A 27,546-nucleotide genomic window follows, 5' to 3' on the forward strand; every position below is an offset into this window, starting at 1 on the left:
CGAAAAAGAAAGAATGCAAGCATACTATGTGTAACACTGTAGCATTATTCTCTATTTTGGCTGTTTTGTAGTGTGTTGCAAAGTGTTAGCAATTTGTATTCTATGCTCTGTTGTTGCAGGCTTTTCTCACTCTTGCACTATACTACACTGCTCTGCACTAAACAAACCATCAACTTGTCAAGTTATCACTTTTGTTGAGTCCTTTTGTCGTCATGCCTTTTGTTAGCTCAGTTTCTAATAAATCAATAAATGTTAGCTCAATTTCTAACTGCTTCAATTTTAAGACAAAAGAGCACTAAGGACGCTGATGTAGATATGCAGAAAAGACAAGACACGGTGCTGTGTCTTATCTTTTTCATTGCGCCTTTTCTACGTATGTGTCCTTGGCGCTGTCCCATTTAAAAAATAACAAACTATCTGATGTTCTCATGTTAGTCGGCTGCTTCAAGTTTATCTCGTTAGACAGGCCTTTGTGTCAACTTTGTTGAGGTGCAACATCTCTGTGTGCAGTGAAATGTCTTTGTGGGACTTGACGGACGGCAGGTGCCTGGAGAACACCAAGCTTCCCTATGTTCATACACATATGCAGGTAGGATATACATTCTTTTCATTTAGGTGTGCTATAAGTGACGCCTTGTGGAGTTTACGGTAATGTGAGCTTGGGTGACTGTAACAAAGACCACAAGGCGTCCTTGTATTTCAAAGCGGTTCTGCTAGGTCGTTGCTCGAGTGACGCGTGTTGAAGTAACGAAAGCCTCTTTTGTCAGCTGTACAGCCTCCCAGATGTTTAATAATAGTATCACAGGAACATCAAGCACCTGGCATTTCAGCACCTTGTGAAGCAGCGAGATCGAGCAGTGAGAGCGAGCATGTGTAAGCGCACAAAGCACTTTTCTAGTGCAAGCATCATCGGCAATACTGTTCACTTCAGCTATGCATGCGCTGTCCCTTTGTTATCCTTGAAGCTCCATCATTCACAGGCAATACCTTGAATGTGCCTATACATTCCTTTAATTTTTTTTTTCCTTTTAAATTCAATGGTGCATGCGCGGGTCCAGTAATATGGAAGAAAAATAGAAAGCATATTGTGCATGACACATCATAGTCGTGCATGTGTCCTGCTTTATGACACTTGTAAACAGCACTGCGTAGAAAACCCTAGCAGGGTGTCTGTCCTCCTGGGGTGAACAGCATAGCAAATACCATTTCCACTGGAGTGTGCATTGGATACATGCGCGTGCTGTCGCCGATCTCACCGCTTCTCACCGCTATGAGGCATTTACGTGTCGAGCAATTGATGCTTGTCCAATATTATTAAAAAATTCGGGAGGCTGTGCTTACAGAAGCTTTAACTTTCCTGCCTGACCAGGCATAAACTTGTTGCATGCAAATTCCAAAACAAGGTTTGGCCTGCTGAAAATCATCAGATGTGTATGCAAGCACAACTAACATGAGTAAGACTATATAGCACCACTATGGCGCACACTCATTTATTGGGCCAGAAACATGGAGGTTTATGAAGAAGCTTGAGAAGCTAAGAATCTTGCAACGAACAATGGAACAAAAATAGTAGGCATAACGTTACGAGAGACAGTGGGGGATTGGAGAACAAACAGGGGTAGTCTTGATTGTTTTGTTGTGTTGCTTGATCTCGCATATTGCTTTTTGTGCTGTTGATGCCTTGTTTTCTCAGTCTTATGGCACAGGTGACATGTCATTACTGTGAGAAGAAGGAGGAACCGAAGGCCTCGATTTATTCATTGTGAGGGTGTCAAATCTGGCAGCCTTGATGTCATTAGGTAGCATGCGAGGGTTTATTAGCCACGTGCCTGCTCTCCCAAGATCACATGTTATGTGACGCCATCGGGCTAAAAAAGGATGTTCCGCCCACCATGGTTCTGAGTGGCGCTGGCTAACAACATAGGGCTAGATCTAGTAAACATAAATACCCAAGTTAGGGGATGAATTGATGGCTGTCTCCGTAGCACAATTGGTAGTGCAACACACGCGTAATAAGGAGGTTGCGAGTTCAGCTCCCGCCAGTGACAAGTTATCTTTTCGTCCACTTTCATTTCCCTTTTCTACAATATTTTCTACATTCCAATCATTATTTTCTACATTCCAATTTGAACCACCTTAATTTCCGCATTGCTGTCCTTGACTTCATTGTCTGTTTGCTTTATGTGGTTATGTTATTACTGTGTCACTCAGCATTCCTTGGTGATGTTGCTGGCTGCTTATTGTGCTGACAAATATTACGAGTGCTGTAGGAGAACCAGATGCATCCTTAACTATCTTCAAGACTACTGGGCATCGGAATCATGCTTTATTGAGGTATTAATGTGTAATACAGTGGAACCTCGTTGATACGATCCCTTTTTTGTACAATTTCTGAGCGCCAGCATTTGCGATTGAGAACACAAAAAATGACCCAAAACAGTTACACTTCTCTTTTACCGGTTAATATGTCACCGAAAAATGCAAGGTTTTAGCACCAACATTCAGTACGTCGCCAACCTGCAAACGTATGATACGTTTTCTTGCCACTAGATCCCACTTGAACCAGAAAAGGTCCGAGCCATGCGTGGTCAAGAGCATTAGGCACTCACCACTGCAGCTTCCCCGCAATACTCGCCTGCTCTTGTCACATGAAAATGCCCATACCAGCAAATCCTCTCGCGAATCATAGCACATTGCATTCACAGCTATTCCGCGCAATCCCTATTGCGATAAGCATCTTCACCTATCTTTTTCACAGCGTGTGTGGCATACTGCCATCGGAAGCGTGCTGCACGCTTTTAATGGGCAATAACCCAAATGCATCGCTGTTTCCTGCTGCAGGCGGCGCGAAGAGAGCATGATGTTTCGCTCTGGCAGCATTGTATTCCGGCGTCACCCACGCGCATGATTTTGTGTTGCATTCCCGTCGCCGTCTTAAAACACTACGCAATAGGAATACAACAAAGCGCATCTCTGATCACTCATGCTCCGCCAGCTCGAAGCGCGTTGGCGTCTCGTGCTGCAACGATTCGCGAAATACTTAAATGTCAGCTACAGTTGAGCCTGCCCAATTTTTTTGTGACTTCAGATTGATGTTTTCCCCGTTAGTATGGTATGTTTTTTTTTTTTTTTTTTTCAGAAACATATGAACAAGGTTCTACTTACTGTACAGAAATACACAGGAGGAGGTCCCAGAGCACAAGGAAGTTAGGGGCCCTCCTGTCAAGTAGTACACAAAAGAAATAACATTATTAAGCAGCATGGTAGAAGTAAAAGAAAAATATACAATAATGAAGAAAGAATACATAAAATAATAAATAATACAAGATAAGATCAATTATAGAGAAATATAAAGACACAAAGTAATGCCAACAAAGTTTAAAGTTTGGCAAAAGCTTGTTCGGTTGGGATTAATCAAAGGCAAAAGAGGACACCAACCATAAACAACAAAAATACAAGACGCCACCACAAGTGGACTGATGTTTCTCACTGTTATGAGGAGTTATTAATACGAAGCATTCTTATCTGATTCAACCCAGTTTTTGTCATTTTTTGTCATGTATCTCGCTGTTTTTGAAGGCCGATCCCGAAGATAGTGCACTCTAAAAGTATGTGCCACTTGAGTCACTGGGTATGGTCGAGTGAGTATGTGTTGGTCTCCAATGAACCTCTCTGATGTCAACTTGGGACAATGGGTATCACAACAACAAACAGCTACGTTGTCTATGGTAGATGTCAACTGGAGTTGAGTATGCCTGTATTTTTTGTTAATGTATAGTGCAAGAGTTGAAGAAATAGTTGTAGTTGATTATGTAAACTTTCATAAAACCTGTTGCCACCTTGCTGTGGCTTTTTTGTTTACTTGCTTGCTTGCTTGTTGGTTTATTTGTTTGTTTGCTTGCTTGCTTGCTTGTACTCCTTCAAGGCCATCTTTTGAACTTAAACTTGTCTAAATTTCTAGCACCTTAGTGTCATAGTTTGCCAAAGAAAAAGACTGGTGTAGTTGATGAAGCCATTGCAGCTCAAATAAAATGAACACAAAGAACACGAGACCGAATACTACGAGCGCTATGGACACCACGGGTGCCACATGCCCCTGGTATCAATAGCGCCCAAGGTGTCCAGACTAGTGTTCTTCGTGTCTGTTTTTGTGCTGCAATGGCTTGTATCAACCAACTAGCCCAAGAAAAAAGTTATTTTGAGCGGTCTGGTTGCTTATTCTGGATCGTGCTCTCTTGCGCTTCTTCCAGTCCCACTCGCTTTCTGGGAGTGAAAGCTCCCACCTGTTCTGCAACGGCTACTACGCGGACGTCGTCGTCCTCGACACAATGACATTGACTGTGGCCTTTGAGCTGGTGTCACGTGTTTCCTCGGATTGGATCAGTGCCATGCATGTTATTAGAACGCCTAAACGAAACGGTGAGTCATTCAGTGGGATTTAATTTGTTTACTTTAGGGGGGACCCTGCGCTTCAAAGTTGTTTGAATTTCTTGGCAGATTTTGATTAAACTTGCTGAGTTTATGTATTTCAATCTCCTAATTTAAGATATGCATTCAGTTTTCTTGCAAAGTAAATAACTTTTTAGAAAATAAGAGAAATCTGTTTTTTGCACAACTTGCTTAGAGATGAGCCATTTACTAAACTGTATACAATGTAACAAAGACTGACATACAAAAATTATCTGGAACCAACAAAGAGTGCAAAAAAACAAGAATAGTGTTCTAAGCCAATTATATATCAAGTGAGAGCATGGGAAACTTTTTAAAGAAGGAGCTCCTATTAAGACCCTATAAAATTTATGTAATAATAATTGCTCATATTTAGGCCTGCTGCACTCTCTCTCTCTACCTTTCTGAAAAAAATAATATTGCGATAGGATAAGTAGAACCAGAGAGATAACATCACTCCAGAATGGTGACACCATGAGAAATGCTGCTTCATAACCGCAGCCGTACAAACTCCTAGCTGACCTCCAAGATGGAGATAGTAAAATGCAAATCATGAAAAACAAAAATTACATATTACTTGCCAAAAAAAAAGAAATACTCAGAAAAGCTGTCTGTTCAATAACCTTTATTTTATAATTATTTATAATTACGTTTCAAATAGAAAATTAGAAACTCTGACGCACGTTGCATTGCTAGCTTATACCGAGCATACGACCGCATGCCGGCATTCACTGCCTCACGAAAACGGCTGTGAAACTTTAGTTTCACTGTAAAAGTAAGGAAGCATGGCATTGCTATTGGAGCTGCCCCAACTGAGAGGAATCTTTGTGTTGAGGAGGAATGGGCAGAGTAAACATCGCACATTTTATACCCCTGTTCGCACTAGGTTCTTTCGAAAAAATTTTATCAATATGTTTTTTGTTTTTTTTTGAAATGCATTAAACTCATTCCAGTGTGTTGGTATGGTTTAAGAAAAAAATACTGTTTCAATAATTCTTTCCCTACCATGGGGAAAATAGATGTTTTTTGTAGGTTACGGCAGATTTATTTTATGTAATACATAAACAAAAGCAGAGTGAATGCACTTTTCATGCATAAAAGTTTTATTAACGAGATGTATGTGATAGAAAAGATATAGATTGTTAAAATCAAGATTGTGCAATAAAATTGAACAAAGTTTGTAAAGACACGCTTCTTTCTACTAAGCAAAAAATGTTGCAAAAATTATGAGATATACAAAATGTATTTCCGTCTAATAGGCACTATCTCCGAAAAAAATCTAAATTTTTCATTGGACAGGTATTCCTCTACAAAGATTAAACTGCGAGCACTACAGTTGAGCGTGCTGGGCTGCGGCCGCTGACGTTCCTGTCTGGTTTGCGTCGTCGTCGTTTTCAGACTGAAAGTCCAATGAAAAGTCAGCGTCCTTCGACTCGCTGCAGCTCGATGCATCGATAGGATCAGCCGCAGAGGCAGCGGAACGACAATATCTGCGATCTCCCCAAGCGCGCACGCTGCTTCTGGAGCCAGACATTTCCGTGCTCTGCTTTGACGATAGTGAAACTTCGGAGTGCGTTCAAAAATCACTGCTTGGCGGGAAAAGAATGAACTGCTTAGAAAACAAAAATATAGTTTCTCCTCCTTCACGTCCGATGGCGCAGTGTGCCCGTGAGCGGCGCGGAAGGTCTCCAAAGGGGCGTTTAAAACCATCGACAGAGGACTAACGATGCCCAATGGGGCGGTACGGAAAAAGTTAAGCAACAGTCGTGGCTTTTTGTTGTCTGTGGAATGCAGCTATTGAAAGTAGCGCAGGTCTCCCTGAATTTGTTTTTCTTCAAATGTTTTGTGCAGATGACGTCGTCGTAGCCATCTCCGCTTGTGGCATGGCCAAGGTCTGGACTCTGTCACCCGAGGATTACAAGGTTTGTCACGTGACATGCTTAAATTTTTGGGGGGAATAGTGGCTGCAAGGGAAGTCGGGAGAAATTGTACTAAAAGACAGGGAGTTCTTCATAATTTTTGAAGTAATCTTTCTTTTAAAGGGCCCCCAAACCGGTCTGAGCTCAAAAATATGTTACATAGTAGCTAGTGGCTGTGTACCACTCTCCAATGAACGTACAGCCGCAAGGATTTTTTTAAAGGGTGCTGTGATAGCAAAGTTGCTGGGCTTTTGATGACCAACTACGCCGCCAATATGGTTTCTCACTCTCCTTCGCTACCCTCCCCACTGGCGCTCTTTCCTCCTCTCCAAGTACTGTCGCCTACTCCATGCAGTGCATCAGGTCCCACCAGAGGACAGGCTCCTCAGAATGACTGAAATTTAAGCAAGTTGGTAGGGATTCATATCAAAACAAATTTATGCATGCAGACACGAACACAAGAAAAGGAAAACGGACAACATGAAAGGCATTTATGTTGTCTGTTCTCTCCTTGTGGGCATGCATAACTTTTTTTCACCCTCTGCACGATGCCAACTGAGTGGAAGCTACACAGACGGATCAGTGGTGCACAATGGGTGATCACCCCCCTCCCTTCTCAGAACACACAGCCGGCTCTGGTCACATTGATGCTATTGTCCCTCATCAACTGACTGTCATGTCAGGTTTGCAAATTATGGGTTCAGGTTACTGAGGGGTTACCTCGGGGCCTAGAATGACTAAGCCATTTGCAACAGCAACACTCGCCTGTTATTAAAAGGAAGAAAATAAGATGAAGAATGGCACAAAGAATGACTAATAAAAAGAACATACGTAAGGAGAAACTCAAATTACAGTATATTGACACTGGAATAGGAAGTTCTACCAAAGTTCTAAGAGGTATGTGAGTTCATTCAGCTCACGATTGTGTTGGCTATGGCGAGGCACTGGCGGCTGTAACGGAGCAGCAGACAGGCCGCTTGAAGATGACCGGCATCGAGAGCCTCGTAACCTGGCAAATGCGCACACACTGTTATGGAATTGAGACCCAAGTCGCTGTCCATGGTTGATAGGTTCGGCAGTTTGCTTGGCTGCAGGAGCATGTCAACAGCGTCCTGGCTTGACATGTTCGAAGTACAGCTCCTGGTCTTTCCCATCCAAACTCAGGGAATCATGGCTGGATCTGCAATTGCCACCGACTGAAGAAGAGCTACAAAGACAGTCCTGGATATTTCTCTAGGGGTTGGAAGAGGTCCATTGGCTTGGGCCCAGCACCCAACAGCCTCATCCTCGAGCACCGGGACCAGTATATCTTCTCTCCGGGCTTCCAGACCAAATCTCTCTTCTTTCCTCACGCCCTGCATTCTTTCAGATGCTACCGTGAATCCTGTTCGTTGGTCATCGCTTCTTCGTCCAGCCACTATCTTCACATGGTCTCTTTGTCTGGTTATGAGGCCACACCACCAACACTATAAATGTTCACCCAAGCATTCATCAGTTTGTGGGCACTAACAGTAATCATCACACCGACCAGTCAACATCTTTTGCACTGGTGACGTCACGTGTAGGACCCTTCTGGCATTACGACACGCAAAAAAAAGGGCCAAGAACGCCCAGAGAGGAGCATCAGACTTTTCTTTTTTTTTCATTTATTTGTGGCTTCCCTATGGCGCATTGTGCTTCCATGTTCACCAAGGATGATCGTTATAATGTTCCACACGCAATGCATGTGTTTACATGAAATGTGTTCAAAATGTCAGAAGTAGTTTGGAGCCCTTTAAGGAAGATTGCAGCATGCAGCTTCCTTTGAACATGTACTAGTGAGGATTTCAATATACTGTGACTGATGCATCATGGAGAATGCCTGGTATGAGTGGTCTAGAGTTAAATGCAAGGATCAATACAGTTAAGCCAGTTGACAATTTGGAAAGCATTACTTGACATTCACAAGCTGCCACATGCTAACGGAAAAGTAACAGGTAATAGTTGCTCCTTAATGGTTGTGTTTACTGCTCGTTTTGAAATTGGCATTGACTTGCTTGTACTAGAGCTTCTGAGAAGAAGAAAAGAATGCAGGGATTGACCATGTGCTCGAAACATCATGCAACCCAAGTTTGCTGAGAGGTACTTGCATTTGATCAAATGCAAATACCTCTCACATTTAGCCATATATTGATCACATAATTTAATCTACAGCGAGTTGCACATTTGCTGAAACGGCCTTAAATAAAATATTGGCATGTTTTCTCTTTTTGAATGCTAAGAATTTGCTTAGAGATGGCATGTAATCTTCCTTGATCTTCCCTCACAGCAGGAGTGGAACTTCATTATATTGGACTTGCGGATGAATTCATTTATATTGAGGCTAGAAGTTCATGTTCTATAAGCATCAACTTAGGAAAATCAAAATGATTTGTTACACTGCGAGTTTTTTTACATTTTAGTTCATTACATCAAGGTTTAACTGTATTTCAGATAAAGATGCACAACCAAATAGCCCAGACCTCCACACTTGTCACTACAGCAAACTTGATTGCAGGATATACTCCTTATTTCCAATAAATTTTATCTATTGCAAATTTAGCTTCAACACACTTGTTGCATTTTCAGCATCATTAAAATCGGAAAGCACCAAACCGACTGAAAATTTTGAAATTTTCCGCGAGTTGTTTTGGGGTCTTCAGTAATGTGGACTTGCACGTTTGGGCTTTCACAGATACTACAGGCATGGGAACAAAGTTAGTTACTATTTCACATGCAACCTACTTCAAGAACACCAATTCACTTCAGATATTTGCCTGTGAAAAGCAGCATGAACTGAAACCCTGCTGTGTGACCATGTATGGCTGCTGACATCGAACACCTGAATGTCAATCTTCCAGTTGTTTTCTCTTGCATGCTATGCACACATCAATCACTTTTTTAGCACAGGCCAAGTCAGAAGTGTTCCAAGGTGTATGCACCATGTTTTAATCGTCACTCACTTTCATTAGTACTTGAAAAGGACACAGTTGCACTTTGATGCAACAAATGCAGTGATAATTGGATGATTTATTGGAGAATTATTGGATGCAACGGAGTAATATTCGTTTGGCTATGCTTTATTTCAATGAATATTTTACTGCTGTGACGAAACAAAAATATGGGATTCAACACAGTACCGGTTATGGCAAAGAAAATTTTTGCTTGCAAATGGCTTAAAATATCTGTTCCTGTAGCAGAAATGTCGAATACTTGGCAAGAGGAACTTGAAATGGGCACATTATGGATGTGCTTGCATGTTTTGTCCAGCAGCTTGGCTTGGCTGGTCCACAGGTGACAAGGAAACGTATCAATGCTGTGAACTGGCCAATCGCACAGTTGCATATTAACGGGGGTCAAACTTACATGTTTATAATTTAGCATTGCTCACGTGCCAAGCATTGGTGCGACAAGCCGCCCAAGTAGCCATCAAAATTTGCAGTACTAGACCCTTTGCGGACTCTGTGGAGTTATCTTGCTTACATACACCCAATGATGATGGAGATCTTTTATGCAGATAACATCATTATAACAGATATGAAATACTATAAAAAAGGTATTTTCATGTCACTTGTGACCTTGTTATACAGTTGAACCTCGTTAGAATGATGTTGCATCTTACACAAAAATACAGTGGACTCGGGATAAACGAAACTCGTTTAGATGGAAATCCCAGATAAATGAAACAATGGTATAAATTTTGGTTGGCTGCCCATAAAGGCAATGTTAACAAATTTCAGGTAAATGGAACTTCAGCTGAAACTGCCGCCTACCTCATCATAGTATGGAGCAAGAAAAATTTGACCAACATGTCAAATGACAATGCTATAAATAATTAAGAAAATCTGGTCGATCAAACATTTGTGGGGAAGGAAATGCAAATAAATAAGAGGGGAAGTTGCAACGGCGTTTCTGTCAATAGGGCTTCACTGGGCAAGTAATGACCCCTGTGAAGGAATAGAGCACTACAGAGTAGGTATATGATCTTGCAGTCAGGCTTCCACTAGTGCTTCGTTCACACCGCCAGGAATAAGAGGCCTGAGATGATGCCTTTGTTACGTGTTCAAAGGAGACAGTTGAAAATATTGGCTAAGTTCGTGCCAAAGACTGTTTGAGTGTGCGTTACTGTTCCAGTGTACGCTACTCCTTTGGACCAGACGGCAAGAGTTGCAGTTGAATGTATGCAGAGCAATTTCGGATGCAAAAACTGTGCAGAATCATTGAGAATCTTTTCGTGAATGAACACAAACTTGCACAAAAGCTATAATAGTGTATTAGAAGTAGAGTGCAGTAATGTATCGTTTTTTGCCATAGCAATATCAAAACTCTCAAACGCATTTAGAATAAAACGAGTGTTGATCTTTCTGTCCTTTGCTTACATGAAACTTTAGAAAAGCGGAACATATTTTTCTGTCCCTTCGAGTTCTGTTAAGCAGAGTCTACCTTACCTTCATCTAATCCGATATTCATCATAAGCCGAATTTGATATTCTTTACCGAACAATGTTCTTTGCATGCTAATATCGGTGAAAAACATTTTATGTTTACTTTGTTGCATCTAATTATTCATTATGTCTGTGTTCATTCCTTCAAGTTTTGACTGTAACGACTGTATTTAAGTAATTGCAAGTTATTTCTGTCTTGTCACTGCAGTCTTCCAGCCCACTGTACGAGGATGAGTCCAAGACCCTCAAGTGCATGAACACCCTTTGCCTGGCGTGCTGCGCCTACAATCAGCGCACCATACTTGTGGTGACGGCCAAATGTTGGCATGTGAGTGCATGGAGCATTTCTGCTTGGGAAGTTTTTCGGTGCAGTGCATTCACCAGAGTAATGTAAGTCATCTGTGATGCTCCCTGGGCTCGTTGCTGTGAACAGGAATCACCGAGAGGCTGGAAGTGAGCCCTTGCCTTTAATAATACAGTCGAGTCTTGCTACAACAAAATTCACTGGACACGCGAAAAATTTTGTTGTGGCGGAACTTCGTTGACGCGAAATTAGTATGTATATACGTACGCCAAACGGTAAAGCCACTAACAAAACCGAAACCATCGTTGGGGAAACCTTCGTGATGGCATGGGGGCAAAGGTTGAGACGTACCGAAGGCGGTCTATAAAGTGTTAACTTCATGAGAGAACGCATTTCGTGCCACTGTTACAGCATTTTTCGTACATTGCAGCTGACGCCTAAACCAACGCGCATGCCCCGCCCATCGCGAAACACTCATTTTGCGACACATGCGCCGTCACAATGAAGCGGTTTGAATTATCACAATTTCACTGCATATTTATGACAAAGCAAGCTTGACAAGCCTGCACTTATCGGAAGTTTTATTTCCAGAAGTCGGTCAGCCTGGATTTGTTACGCTTCACGGCAAGCAAAGGCGTTATGCAACTCTCACAGCCCGTTAAAAGAGCAATTGCAATGTCATTGTCGTGGGCTCTGATTACTTTTAAAATGAGGTCACAAGGATCCATTACTTTCAAAGCAGTCGCCGGAGTCAGTGTGTCTAGTGGGTTGTCATTTTCCCCAGATGAGGAGATGTTGGCATCATGTTGACAACAGTGGCTGTGGTGCAGCCACCGTATTTTTAAAGCGATCTGCGACATGTGCAAAGTGCATGCCTGCACGGGCCTCATCTTCAAAGCAATCTGCAATGTGGGAAAAGTGCAACTAGTGCTGGTAGAGTCGTGTGCACTGCTTTCGATGTTTAGTTTGCGGTGAAGCGACAGATGGCACGTAGGTCAATTTGCTCGCTGCTATTGCCGCGCCTTCTCACTCCAGCGTGTCGACACTGAGTTTCCGCGGTCATCGAGCGAGATGTGTTCATGTTTACCTGTGCCCGCGTGACACCGTGCTTGGTAATTTAGTTAGTAAGCGAATGTTTACAAGTTTATACGGCCGGTAAAACTACTATCCTTAGTTCGTTTAGCTGTCTACTAATCTGCTATCGCAATCGATGCTTCGCCTTTCGGGCAAAACTGCGGGATTTTTTTCTTCCGCTTTATGGCCTCGGCGATCATATGTGCCTTCTCCTCGAGAGAGAGAGAGAAATTTACGCTTCTTTGTTGGCGTAGCAATTTCGACCGGACACACACCGCAGAAAACGTCAGCGATTGTGGTGATCCCATGCAGTCTCGGTACTTTGAATTTGATTTCGTTCGTGAAAACCTCGTTCAAGCGGACATACAATCATTACAGCTTTGAAAGGGCCTTCTAATTTGACTACTTGGCAGTTCCAATTTCAATTCAATCCCAGTTTCATTCTCGAAAAGTTTGTTGAAGCGGAAATACCGACTAAAACACTTTCGTTATGAAGAGGCTTTTTTTGTATTACTTTCTATGGGCAGCTTACGGGGAATCGGAAAATCTTTGTTGTGGCAGAAATTTCGTTGTAGCGGTGTTCGTTGTATGGGCCGACTGTATGTGATCCCATGTGTGCCCTGATTCACTTTATGCTGGTCGCTGCCTTCACCTGATTATCACTGTCATGTTATTTTGCTTCGGCAAGATGCACTTTATTTCATTGGAAACCTTGCAAATGTTATTGTCATTTTAATAATAATACAGTGGAACCCCGATTATACGGCTTTCTCGAGATCATGCGAGAATGTCATACACGGCATTGCCCCACAGAGTTGCAAGGTGCTTCAATTTAAACTATAGGCCTATACTCTGCAGGACTCGGAAACTAAAATCGTCAAAAAAGTAAATGCAAAAAAAAAAAAATAATACTGCAGTACATGTGCCAATCACGCTTTATGGAGAGATTTAGCATACCGTGTATAGCAATCTGCACCCGCCTACATGCTAAAACATTTTTTTCTCACCTACACACTTTGAAAAAAAAAAAACATTTTTCTATTAGTAACATACACTGATTTGGGGTTATTGTTTTAAAGTGGTGTGTAAAAATAAATCCATGGCAGATGGCTCCACAGATGCTTGTTCTCTCTAAAGTGGAATTTATAACCAGTATTGCTCAATTCTCAAAAAAAAAAAGAAAAAGAAGCTATAAAAATTATGACCTTAGGATTTGATCCAAAGTTGTATATCTGATCCAAAATAGGTTGTTATATATCTGCAAGAAACAATACAGATTGATTGATTGATTGATTGATTAATTACCCATTATGGTGGTATATTAGCTTTGGCATTGCACTGCTAAGCCCTAGCGTGCTAGATCAAATACCAGCCATGGTGGTTGTGTTTCGATGAGAGCGAAATGCAAAAATGCCTTTGTACTGTGCACTGGGTGCTCTTTAAAGAACCCCAGGTGGTCAAAACCAGAATTTAATTTGTTTGATTGATTGATTTATTTTAATTATTTTTTTAGTAAAACTGAATGCTGTTCCTCGGAGCCACTACTGCTTTCTCGAAGTTAGCCATATTGCCCATCTACCTTTGACGAAGTACACTCCTACACTCCCAGTTTTAACCCCGAATAATAGCAATTGGGAAAACGTGAGGGGTTAAATCGAAATAAATTAAGTGTTTTTCGACCAAATGATTTCGATGAAGTGTGACTCTGCTTGCATCTGTGGTTCATTCAAAGATAATCTTGCTTGAACTCGTCGATTAAGTCAAGGCAAGAAGATGCCCATTTTGACCTGCTGTTGTTTTGGGCGGCACTAAAGAATACTTTATTTTTTTATTTATTTTTATTTTTGTTTGTGTGGGCCTCTGGAATTTTTAGTGCAAGCTAGCTGCCAACCTTGGGCATGTATGTTCCTTAACTTTTGATGACAAGCACAAGGAAATCGGGTCTCTCTTCTGCCCTCCTTAAATTTTTGCATTGATCATTCAAAGGTTCATTATCATCATCAGCAGAATTTATGTTTACTGCAAACAAGATGAAAGCCTCTGCCAGCAATGTTCGGATTACCTAAGTCTTGTACCAGCTGACCCCACCTTATGCCTGCAAATTTTCAAATTTCATCGCACCCCGTAGTTGTCTGTTGTTCTTAACTGCGCTTCCCTTCCCTTGGTAACGAATCTTCTACTATATTAGACTACTGGTCACTTGCTCTCTTCATTACATGACCTGCGCAACTCAATGTCTTCCTCTTAATCTCGCATAAAATGTTGTCTACCCCTGTTCACGCTCTAATACACACTGCTGTCTTCCTCTCTTGTAATCTTATGCCTTTCACTTTTCATTACATCAACGTCAAGCTATGTTCTGCCAACAAGCCTATACTTATACCCTTAAGGGGAGATGTGGGTCTTTTATTGAAAAATTTTTAAATCTTTAATCCACCACTTCATCAAAAACTAAATACATCGCAGTCTCTCCAGTGGCGGCAGTTACAAACGAGGACATACTGTAATCCAGTAATGTGGAATATACTATACCCAGATATATAAACGACAAACGAATGCAAGTCATGCGGCTCAAGAGCAACTCTTGAGCATATGCTGTGGGAATGCCAAGGGATAACGAGTAGCAACGGCGAGACAGCCTCTAGCGAAAGTCCCCGCGTGTTGGTGTGCTGTGCTGCTCAGCTCAGACCCAGAAGATCAAGTGTGGGCAGTCCAGCGGGCCGCCACCAGAGCCCAAGGGCTCGTGGCAGACGCCTAGGCAGGGTGAAGCCCACCCTATTAACTTGCCGGACAAAAATAAAGTTTTTACCTACCTACCTACCTACCTACCTTTATTTGTTGAGCTATGGTGCTGTAAACTTCTACATATATGTAATTTGATGTGCTTATTTCAAATATGAGGTCCATTTTTGTTTATCTCCTTTGGTTCTAATTTATGCAAGTGTCCTTTAAATATCTTCTGCAAAGATTTGCAAAATATCTTATGCTTATATTTTGCTAAATAGGGTATCAATGGCTTCTGCATGGTTCAAGGAATGTCGTAAGACCAACCCGATTACTCTGCCCTACCTAGAACGTGAGTTGCGAGGTTTCAAAGTTGAAACATGAAACAGTGTTTTTCTGGTGCTTAACTTCGAAGTCTCGCAACTTGTGTTCTAGGTAAGGCAGAGCAATAAGGTTGGTCTTACGGCATTCCTTGAACCATGCATAAGCCATTGATACCCTGTTTAGCAAAATCGAAACAACACATATTTTGCAAACCTTAGCAAAAAATTATTTAAAGGAAGCTCTCATAAAATTAGAACCAAAGGAGATAACCAAACATGGACTGCATATGCAATATAAGCACATATCATTACATATATGTACAGTCATTCAGCACCATATCTCGAAAAATAAACATTTTTTTTCTAGAACCCACTTCCTCCCTTAAGCTCCTTAATTAGATGGCATGTTGCGTATCATCATTCCATGCTACAAGTGTGGGGAGCAGGGCCATGAATGCACGATTGACCCATGTCCCTGTCCTCTTATCTGTCGGCTCAGATCTACGATGCGTACGACTTTGCGCTGCTTTGCTCGACGGACAACCGGCCAGGTGAGCGATGGATGGGAGGGGACTTCATCTCTGCTGACCGCGTGTGCGTGTGGAGCGACAAGGGTCGAGGCTACCTCTACCAGCTGCCGGCCAAGTGAGTTCCACTTTGACCCTCCCTTATTGGCATACGCAGCAATTGGTGTCTATCCCATTGGTCTATGGGTAAATAAAGCTTTAAATGCAATTCTAACTTGTGTCAAACCTCGGGATATTCAGATCGTGGTTTGGGCATTTAAAATGTCAGTAATTAATTAGCTACTTTGCTATGTTCACTGAACAACTGCCATCTTAAGTCTTGTTGCAGTCATGATACAGACGGCAGGGAACACAGCTTCAAGGAGACAGCATCGAAGTCTGCTACAATGGAGGCTACTTTGTTGTTTAGCAAGCGGACGACACAGATGAGGGATTCAACAAGGAACTGAGGGAAAAAGTGAAGCCTAGCTTGCACTGTTAACGAGACTTACTGTTCTGAAGGCTGTTGACATGGCTGAGCTATCAAACGTATAAGTACATTTGGACGCAACTCACAGGGGTTCCACGAAACGACGTGCACAAGTCGCCAAACTGAAAAGTTCTGTTACCGGTCATTATGACATAAATTGAGCAGAACCATGGCATGAAATAAAATGTGAGACAATTCGTCTACTTTATATGCTACAATAGTCTAAAAAGGTGACCGATAATAACCCTTCAGTTTATCTTAGATTCCAGGGGCAAAAGCACCAATTTACTTCTGGTGCAAAATTCAGACAAAAAGCTGTCTTCTTTTGCATTAAGTTAGAGAAATGCTTTTGCAGGAGCAAATTGGGACACACCTTTTTAGTCTCGTAAGTTCTTTGGGAGTCTGCCTTCATAAATTCTTTGGGAAAGCTGCAATACATGGTTTATGCCTGGCTATGAAGCAGATTTGACAGCTTTTTGTTTATTTGTTTAGATTTTTTTATTTTAGTAGCACACAATCTTTTACAACTTTCCCCACCAAAAATGTCTTTGTCAAAAATTAATTTAGACCAACTTGAATGGAACACAAACATCATTTGCGTGAACTTTGTCCAGGACACTCCTTCGTGCTTCACGGGTCATTCTGGCATTTTGGCCTCAAATGTTCACTTTTGGAACTGTGCAAGTTATAAGAATCATGATAAATTATACAATTCATCATTGTCTTTGTGGTAGCAGCCACATTGTCTTTGAACTAAAATATACTTCTGTACTTTCTTGCCAAAGCCACAGCCATTGCCCAAGTTAACCTGGCAGCCTAATTATGTGCCATGGCCATAAACGTAGTCAGTTTGAAACGATAAAGTTTACAAAAATTGAAAGCATTTGAGACCCTGCAGACTATTGTGCTTTGGTATGTTGACGTAGGGCACAATAGCGTAACGGTAATTTCAGGTATTTATAATAATTATAATTGTCTACATGCCTGATGAGGTGGTAACATCTCCAAAAGTGAGATGATAGAAGAAGGTGAAGTTCTGTGCTAATAAAGGGAGCTGCTGTTGATGAACCAATAGTTGTCTGTTCTTTTGCATCTCATTTTGCATGTTTGCTAATCGGAATCATTATTAACTGAACATTTGCTGTGTCTGTGTGTACATGAACTAACTTGACTTTGCCAATGTGATTACTCTACTTGTTCCACATCAGTACAATGCCGATTGCAGCGAACCAGACACATAGCTTTACTAGCAGAAGTCACGCTATGGACAACTGCAATCGACACAGTGCTCTTGCACACATATTCATCAGACTCCCTTCAAGATAAACTTGGCTAATGCGATTCTTTGACAAGTCTAACAGCTCAAGTACCTACAATGCGCATTTGTTCAGTTGAACCCCTTCCGTGCCACGGTATTATTCTGAATTCTGACCGAAATGACAAGTTCTTTTACTGTAGAATACTTCATAAAGAACAATCTATACAATAACCTCAGCATTTAGTTACACAAAATCTCAATAATTTATTGCAGAACTGAACCTTAACAGCACTTACAAAGCGATTGCAAGAAAATGAAATGTGTTGTTGAAGAAGAAATAAAAATAGCAAGAAGCTGAAAAGTATCGCGGACGAGCTGAGCTCATCTTTGGTCGTTCTTAGCAGAAACATGCCGACGAACCCAGCTTGTTCATCGCATGGAAGGCGTTGTTCGTGTTATTCTCAAAGGGAGTCTCCCGCGTGTGCCTGAAAGCAGTAAGAAATGTATCAGTGAGCTGTGCCATTCAAGCTGTGTACTTTCTCTCCAGCTTAAGATGGCTGGACTTTGGTTGACTTTTGCATCTCAAATGGTGCGATACTCTTCCGCTTGCCAGAAAAGAAACAAAATCAACCCTGTCTTGTTCTTTTCTCCGAACAGCAAACTGAAGGGAAAAGCAATTAGGTTGGTATACCGACACCACCCCGTCACCCCTGCACCTTGGCTTTGCCCACCTTGCATTGCATACACGCAGTGCATGTGCACAGTGTTTTGCACGAAGTGGAATGTGCTACGCTCACTGTTCCAGCGCGAACTTGCACTCCACCCTCCCTGCTAGTCACTTGTCGTGTCACGATTGATGTTCACAAAGACATACCCTGCACCTCTGCCTGAAGAGCGACTCACCAATTCACTGCAAGCTGTGAATCCTGTGAACTGGTTTGTTTTGGTTTTTTTAAGCTGGATTCACACGACAGACCGAATCGCAATTTTGAGATTGGTGATTGCATATCACGGGATCATATGTCACCCATTCCCATAACACTCACTCAACACGATTCATGACGTGGACAAAAGCTGAATCAATGTATGAAATTTTGCGCAAAAAATGGGACCAAAATATTGACATCAAAGAGCTTTAGTATGGCACCAACCATCTTCGAGTGGCTTGCTGAATGTAAACATACACAACAAAAATGTGTTGCCGATGCCATTAAGGATGGCCATGCGTAAAAGGGTACAGGGTTCCTATGCATTTGTGCCATTGTCCATGCTTTGGGATGCGAAGCTAAGGTTAGCTTTGTCTACGTTGTAGTCTGCTTTTCTCCTCTGTCATGTGAATGCTAGCTGCAGAGTGATCTGTTGTATGTCATATGGCATGTGACTTATTCTTCTGTGATCACATTCATCGTATGAATCCTACTTTAGTGTCAATATGTAACATACCCAAGAGATGGGGAAATACAGCCCGCAGTGGCAGTGAATTAAGTAGCGTCACAAGACTTGGACACTTCGCAGGCCTAGAATGGATTCTGCTGACACAGGACAGGGTTATTTGGAGATGGCTGGAAGAGGCATTCATCATGCAGCGGACGTAGAAGAGGCTGACGATGATTAATGATTATGACGGTGTAATGTACCCAAAGCATTCTTCCTGCTCAACTGTTCAGAAAACAAGAGTGATTAATTCTTACAAAAATGACCTTGTCCAGACATAGTTTGTTCTTTTGATTGCTTTTGCTTCAGCTTCCACCAGGAAAGGAACAGCTGGCATTAGTATTGCTGAATTATTAACAAGGTGCTCATTTGAGTATGAACTTGTCAATTTAAGAATAGAGCTGAGTAACTTGACATAGTTGAAAATGGGATGCAGCCAACTGACTCCACATCAGTGAATTGTTTGATTCTTATATACTTTCTTTATTTAAGATGTGGCATTAAATTAACAAGAAGATTAGTTCGTACCCTTACATAACTGTGGTGGGCTATCATTAGTACATCACTGTTAGCTTCTTTTTTTTTTCCAGCACCAGGGTCCTACACCAGCAAGCTTTTGCATAAACTGCTTGTTGGTTTAGGAACACCAAAATTTCTAGTCCTTATGACTAAACAAAAATGTCCTCCAGGTAGTGGAAGTGTGCTTGCAAGTCCCTTGCCAGAGCACATTGTGATGTTGCAAGCTTTGAGTAGTATATTTACATATGTACATTGTAGTGCATGTGTGCTTGAGCATGTTTGCTTTTCCTTTTAGTTCATATTGTACAAGTACGCTGTACCATTAATGTTTTTGAATAGGTTTGGCAACAGGTGCTGGTGTTGGAGGGCAGATTATTGCTGCTCTGGCTTAGCCTGTTTCAAGAGACGTGCATGTGCATTTAATGTGTTCACCAGCTTTTCTCGCTTACTTCTGCCATACTTCTGTTCAAACAACCTTGAACCGTGAAATCAGCTGTTGGCATTCTTGCCCATAGCTTATTTCTTGGGCATTTCTTGAATAGAAATAAGTGAGCAGGTTTTGGACCTGGTATGTTTTCATTGCATGACAAAATGTTTTGTGCATAGACCGCAGCTTAAAATATGTTGTTTTTGTGGTTTGTTTTGTAAACTGTCAGAGGCTCAAGAGCCGAGGGCATCACCACTTCAGCTGGCATAAATTTGTGCAGAATGTAGTGATCAGCTGCAAAAGCAGAAAATCAGCTGTCTGCATATAAAAACAAGGCAAAGCATTTCAATCAGTCAATCAGTCAATCAATTTTTATTCGTAATTGATTAGAAATTTCATAGAGGCAGAACCTCTTAACTCTTCCATGAGTTGAGTGAGGAGTCCGTAGTTTAAGAAGAAGAAAATCTGCTATGAACAGACACTTGTCTTTGAAGGAAGTGTAAAGCAAAGGTGCATTGAAAACAATAAGGGAGAACAGAACATTGTAAGTAGTGTTAGAAACAGTAACAAAAAATTTTTAAATGCCAAAGCTCTAAAGCAGTAGTAGTAAGTTGTAGAGCAATGTGCACAGAAAAAGGTAAACATGAAAGCTTTTAATCAGTATTAAGTTACAAAACAAAGTGCACATACTCATTGAAGCCCTAGACATTAATCTTAAATTATAGTGAACAAAACATTTTAAATGACAGATGATGTCATTTAGCTGACTGTGAAGCTGAGTTGTAGGGATGTCATCGAACAAGTCATTCGCAGTAAAGTATCTATCCAACACACAGGCATGTTGCTTGCTCGCTTGCTTGCTTGCTTGATGGGACACTAAAGAGAAATATTGTTTGAGCTGTATTTGTAAATTATCCTTCTACAATATCAAGAAAATCTTACCATTAGAAGAGGCTTGATGATCCAGAGAAGATGCAAAAACAAAAGACAGGTGGAGGCACTGGCAACGCCACTGTAAAGTACCTACCGTGATGTCATGGATTTGGAAGGCGCCTATTTGGGCCTAGTTAATTTTTTTCGGTAAAGATGGACTACACTGTACACTAAAAAGTACAAAGACTTAACTTGGCAAGTTTCAGAATTGTTTACTGAGCCAGAACGGCCAAAATACAAGAAAATAACTTGAAATCTGCAACTTCACTCTGACGAGTTAATGCTAGTTTCGGCGCAAAATTAAAAAAAAAAATGGAACATTGACCTTTGCTTTCTCTTCTAATAAACAACCTATTAGTACAGTAAATTTAATGAAAGTAGAGTTTTCAAAGAAGATTAAGTGTTTCTCTTTAGTGTTCCTCTAACATTGGTCATTATAGTCATTGGCCATGGTTTTGCCAGTCTGGTGGTGCCTGTATCGGCTGATGAGGCTATGACGGGGGCCGTGCTTATCTGCCGACTAATTCCAGCTGCACTTCCTCATTCCTTGTGCTGCCTCAGTGCCATTGCTGACAGCAGAGAGTTTCGAACTGGGCCCAACACCGAAGACAACGCCTTCCTCTTCTGTGTACTCGCTGTTCCCAATGACGAGGCAAGTTGCATTCAAAGTCACACCGTAGCAGTAAACTCTTGTTAAGACAAAATCTTTAGGACACAAAGTGGATTTTGTTACAGTGGTATTTTATCAAAAAAAGAGAAGCCATGAAACAGCCATGGCAACGCGTGTAGTGCATTCTGACAGTGCAAAAGCTGGTAAAAGATATACAGGGTGTCCTACTTAACTTTAGCCAAACTTATCAAAATATCCAAAAGCCACGTAGCTGGACAGAACCAAGGTAATGTTGTTTTTCGTCGCTTGGAGATACTCAGATTATTTTTTGCATCCCGCCTAATTACATAATTCATCATCATCATCATCATCATCATCAGCCTATATTTTATGTCCACTGCAGGACGAAGGCCTCTCCCTGCTATCTCCAATTATCCCTGTCTTGCGCTAGCGTATTCCAACTTGCCCCTGCAAATTTCCTAACTTCATCTTCCCATCTGGTTTTCTGCCGACCTCGACTGCGCCTCCCTTCTCTTGGTATCCATTCTGTAACCCTAATGGTCCACTGGTTATCCATCCTACGCATTACATGGCCTGCCCAGCTCCATTTCTTCCGCTTAATGTCAACTAGAATATCGGCTATCCCCGTTTGTTCTCTGATCCACACCGCTCTCTTCCTGTCTCTTAACGTTAGTCCTAAGATTTTTCGTTCCATCGCTCTTTGTGCGGTCCTTAACTTGTTCTCGAGCTTCTTTGTTAACCTCCAAGTTTCTGCCCCATATGTTAGCACCGGTAGAATGCAATGATTGTACACTTTTCTTTTCAACGACAGTGGTAAGCTCCCAGTCAGGATTTGGTAATGCCTTCTGTATGCACTCCAACCCAATTTTATTCTTCTGTAAATTTCTTTCTCGTGATCAGGGTCCCCTGTGGGTGGCTTGGAGCAGAGGTAGAATACCCGGCTTCAAATCTGAAGGTCGTAAGTTCGAATCCTACTCCAGTCCACCACATTTTCAGGCATGGAGTGGTGCCTGACACCGGCAAGAAAAAAAAAACATATCGCCGAGAGCTCGTGGGGCTATACTAGTTCAGGTGCGACCAAACTAGGAAGGCCCACTAAGCTTCATCAAAGTCACTCCCTCACCAGAACAGGAATTGGCCTCCCTGGTGCAGTATTCGGCCACTACCTCCCTCAAAAATTGAATTACATAATTAGTCTTCATTAATTAATCAACTTCTTAAATATTACAATTAGAAATCAACTTCCTAAATATTACAATTAGATGAAGAGTGTCAATGAGAAAATTGTAGGGTTATGTGAATAGTGATTTTTGACACCGAATCGAATACGAATCGAATAATGCCAGAAGCGAATTGAATCGTACATTGAATAGTTTTCTAATAGTTATCGTATAATGAACAGTAGTTATCACAATTAATATAAAACAAAGTTGAAATCTTAGTATTATTAAATATACCAAGTTTCTGTCATTACTTAGTGTTACATTACATGAAGTGTTGTTCATCAAAAGCACGAGTGGAGCATTAGCAGCAAGCAAGTAGCTTCTTCGCATACACATACTCTTCAGCAAGTGCAAATGGTCACTGCACAGCCTGTAAAGTCTAGCTATCTATGTGACCTAGCCCACTCTACTGCACAAGTTCTCATGTTTTATGTCTATACTAGGCCTGCAGTGGGGAAAACGTACTGTACTTTTGCTCCAACTTTACATTTTTTGGGGGGAACAGTTGACATTTTGAAGTATTCGAAAAGTATCGAAAATATTTCGCATTTACGAATAGTGACTATTCAATTCGGAAACCGAATTGAATAGGACACTATTCAATTCATTATTCGAAAGTTTCGAATGTTCGCACACGCCTAGAAAATTGTCAAGCAACATGAAAAACTCCCAATACGGTTTTCTGTTGCTCAATATGTGCTACATAAAAGAGTTTTCCCGAGCATGAAAGAAGCCTACAAATACACGCAAAGGGCCTCCAGCGGCCAGTCGCGTGGCAATTTCACGTGTATTCGCAGGCTTCTTTCATGCTCGGAAAAACACGTTTGTGTAGCACGTATTCAGCAACAGAAAGCCGTATTGGGAGTTTCTCATGTTGCTCTACAATTTTCTCATTGACACTTTTAATCTAATTTGAATATTTGAGTAGTTTATTAATAAATTAAGACTAATAATGTAATTAGGCAGAATGCACAAAATAATCTGAGTACCTCCAAGCGATGGCACACAATATTACCTTAGTTCTGTCCAACTACCTGGCATTTTGCACATTTTTAAAGTTTGCCTAAAGTTGCGTGGGGCACCCTGTATACATGTCAAAAGTCAATGTAACGAATATGAAAATAACAAATGATTCGATTAACGGAATAAATCAAAATTTTCTCTCTGGTATCATTATGTAAGATGTATATGCTTATAATGAATGTTGGATATAGTGAAGGTACTTTCCTGTCAGGTGTTACTTCTTTAAAACGAAGTTGGTTGTATTGAAATGAAGTCATGCTTGATAGTGGTGACGTGACAGTGCTGGTGACTATGAGCACCTGTCATCTGTCCATTATTAGTGTGTGAATAGGTCTCAGATCCGATGAACTGTTTTTAAGTGGTGAAGTGGCCTTTGCAGCACTGTTTAGTGTTTTGCCTCTCCTGGTTGTCACGAAGGAAGTCAACGAATCATGCTATAAGGTGATGCACCGATCACTGTTGTAGGGATTTCCTGCTTTGTACTCTGTACTATAAAGAATTGGTGCCACTCCATTTTGAACAGTATGGCCTAAAATGAATGCATTGGTTTTGGGACTGCAGAAAAGATTTAAATGTAGCAGTATTTCAAAAAATGTAATTGTGTTATAATGAGGGTTTACTGTAGTGAGCAAATGTTTAGTCCTTTTAACTTAGCATGCACATGATGTCCAGATTTTCTGAGCTTTTGTTGTTTACCTGCCATGATTGTATGGGATCCATAAAATTAATATTAGATGGCGTGAGTGTATTCAGAGAATAGCAGTACAGTACATTCTTAGCAAAGGCAGAGGAGATGACCTTATATTAACTTTTTGTAGTTTTTATCATTCATTGTGCACATGTTGCAGTAGTATCCTACCTGGATGAGCAAATGTGCTTGTGCGTGGTGCAGGGCCGTATGTAGTGCCTGTGACATTACAAAACTTATAGAAGAACCTAGAAGTATACATAGTTAATGAGGAACAAGTGTTCATTTGGAAACAAAGTCAAAAATGCGGAATATGAAACATTGTAGTGAAGGGCTCTGTAATAATTTCGACCACCTGGGGTGCACCTAAAACGTAGTACGGGGGTATTTTTGCATTTCACCCCTATTGAAACGTGGCTTCCACAGTTGCGAATTGAACCTGCAAACTTCGGCTTAACAGCAAAAGGCAGGCTGGAGGATGTGGAGAAAGGCTTGCATTATGTTTATGCAAATGTTGTGGCTGCTCAGACTGCTGTAGTAACAGTTGCAGAGTTCCATTTGTATTGGTCGTAGTCCACATCATTACTGCTATGATTGTAAATGCTGCTGGTCATTCACATTGGTACCACTTGCGTACCTTATGCAAATTATGATCAGCCAGTCAAAATAAAAAAATTCGTCAATGGGATTCATGTGACAGTAACGCGTTAGCATTAGCTTCTCCCCATTCTGCCCCTTTTGCATGTTCCCATTTTGCGTGAAATGATGAGACGGACACTGATTAAAAGCGTCAATGACCAAACGATGCTGTCGTTCTTGAGAATTTGCAGTACTCTTCCGACGCCTCACTTGCATTACTTGTGAAACACAAACACCTTTATAATGAAGCACTTGGGACCTCCAAAATTCTTTGTTACGCAGGTCAGTTCAGTGTAAAGATTGCGTGCTGTACCACTCATAACGGTAGAGCATTCATAAAAAAGAAAACCTTTATAACATCCATTCATAGGATACTCAGTGTAAGAAGTCACTAATTTTCTTCTGTACACTTTATCTCCTTGCTGTGATGTCAACACGCACTACAGGCATTTGTAGTAAAGCCACAAATTAGTCATCGGGGATGCTTAACTTTCTTTGAAGCACAAGCAATTACTTTGTAGTGGCCTTTTCTTATGAGGCATTCACGATACATACGAAAATAGGAAATTCAGCCGAGGCATACAGATTTTTTTGTTACCTGTACAGGTCATTTTGTTGTAGATGCGATCATTCTAGAGGCATTCAACTGTATCTGTGCATTGCATAGGTAATCTGAACATAGCCTAATAGTGTTCCTGGTGTCGTCGTGTGTCTTGTTACAGAGACTGGTGTGCCCTCCTGCTATGGGATACTTCTTGGGCACCCGAGGTGGCTTTCACAAAGTGCTCCTGCGAGGAGACTCAAATGGTCGGGTCGTTCTATGGAACGTTGTGGACGTAGCCGCTTCCGATGTAGCTCGCATGCGTCAAGAGGTGAATTCTGTTGTCCGTGAGTATTTACTTGTCCTTCCTGTAGTCTGCATCTTTAGTCTGTGTGTGCTGCTGTGAATGTCAGAGACTTTCTGTGTTGACAGTCCATGTGAAAAATTGTACGACAATGCATGGGCATCTTATTAGAAGGTTCCTTGCTCTTAATAACCGGACTGCAGTCATTCTGTGTGCTTTACAACTGGCAGTAATGTAGAATGCATTGCCTCCCCTAAGTGTATGCCTAAGTTATAGCATTCTGTGCAGAGCGCCAAGATATCTTGCAAGTGCTGCCAGTGTATGTCGATTTAAGAAAGACTAACACAAATACAGTGGAATCTCGATGATACGAATATCACGGGGTCACGAAAAATATTCGTATTAGCCGAAATTCGTATCATCGAAACACAATTAAAACTAGCTAAATTAAAAGTCAGAGGTGAACTCACTCAGGCACACGCACGTAAAAAGCATTTACAGTATAGACCACTTATAACGTAACCGTTTATAGTGCAGAACTGGCTACAACGTGGCCTTTTTCGACTCTGGTTTACCCTCCCATAGAACTCCATGTATACGCATACCGCTTACAGTGCAGCCGCGTGAGATGCAGTTTCCACGGGAAAATGTCGCCGACAAGGGTGGTAGCGAGCACGCTTCTCAACGAGGTGCACCCACCGATGGGAGAGAAGATCAACGAGGGCAATGCGGAGGAGGAGCATGAGAGCATGAAGCATGAGTCCAAGGGCGATAAAACCGTCGCTGTGCGCCGTATGTGCGAGTGAAAGCACGCGGGGCACGCGTGCCTTCACAGAGAGCAAACGCACAGAGGAGAACAAACGCGACTTCCGTCATGCGAGAGGCTGTGGGGGTATGGGAGGGAGGGAGGGGGGGGCGACGCTGTGCTGCGGCACTAAATGCGTATCTTGCAACCGGACGCAAGGGATAAACCCCGATGCAATCTCCCACGCGAAAAGAGCAAAGCGGGAAGGCAGTGCAGGAGGGAAGGGGGGAGGGGGGGGGCGGCTTCTACTCTGCCAACAAATGCGTTCTTGTACTTTGCGCCTGTGCCGGCTGTCGGTGTTGTCGTGCGCACCGTATCTTGGAAGCGATCTCCACACGGCTCTGACCTTTGTATGCGCTGTGCCTTACGCCGCTCAGTTTCCATTGAAGCGATAGACCGCATGAACCTTCGCTCGCTGCGGCGGCCGCGCTTCCCCACAAAAGCACAAAAGGAAAAGCACAAAAGCAACAAAAGCACCACCGCTTCAAACTCTTCGCGCCCAGTCGTGGCCTCCGTGCTGTCCGGCGCCACGTCCGCGCCTCCACACCAAAAGAGAAAGGGAGAAAGCGTGTGACTGCGGCGCTGTTCTCTTTTGCGGCCGTCGGTGGGGCGGCGTTTATTCGTATCAACCGACGCGGGTCGAAAATCGATTCGTAACAACCGTTCTCTAGCACGTTGCAAAGTAATGGGGCTCGGCCGGGACCACAGGAAAATTTGTATCATCTGGAAATTCGTATTAGCTGTGATCGTATCATCGAGATTCAACTGTATATGAGCAGTAGTTGAACAAGGAATGTCGAAATGTTGGCTCCAGCAACATTTTTTGTTTAACTACTGACTATCACTTGAAGCCCCCATGTCTTGAACCAC

General features: G+C 41.9%; 1 protein-coding gene across 5 annotated transcripts in view; it reads left to right on the top strand.

The window, feature by feature from the left end:
• Window positions 1-27,546, top strand: part of LOC119455448 (WD repeat-containing protein 7) — a 136,616-nt gene that overhangs the window by 11,363 nt on the left and 97,707 nt on the right. For 3 of the 5 annotated variants that reach the window (XM_049668780.1, XM_049668781.1, XM_049668783.1), the window contains exons 4-11: window positions 511-589; window positions 4,251-4,419; window positions 6,301-6,371; window positions 11,039-11,158; window positions 15,755-15,900; window positions 18,167-18,190; window positions 21,384-21,474; window positions 25,749-25,914. In XM_049668780.1, coding sequence (XP_049524737.1) covers window positions 511-589; window positions 4,251-4,419; window positions 6,301-6,371; window positions 11,039-11,158; window positions 15,755-15,900; window positions 18,167-18,190; window positions 21,384-21,474; window positions 25,749-25,914 — 866 coding nt within the window. The remainder of the gene's footprint in view (window positions 1-510; window positions 590-4,250; window positions 4,420-6,300; window positions 6,372-11,038; window positions 11,159-15,754; window positions 15,901-18,166; window positions 18,191-21,383; window positions 21,475-25,748; window positions 25,915-27,546) is intronic. The other 2 variants (XM_049668782.1, XM_049668784.1) reach the window with 1 other exon arrangement.

Source organism: Dermacentor silvarum, chromosome 6 (genome assembly GCF_013339745.2).
Source record: "Dermacentor silvarum isolate Dsil-2018 chromosome 6, BIME_Dsil_1.4, whole genome shotgun sequence".
NCBI lineage: Eukaryota > Metazoa > Arthropoda > Arachnida > Ixodida > Ixodidae > Dermacentor > Dermacentor silvarum.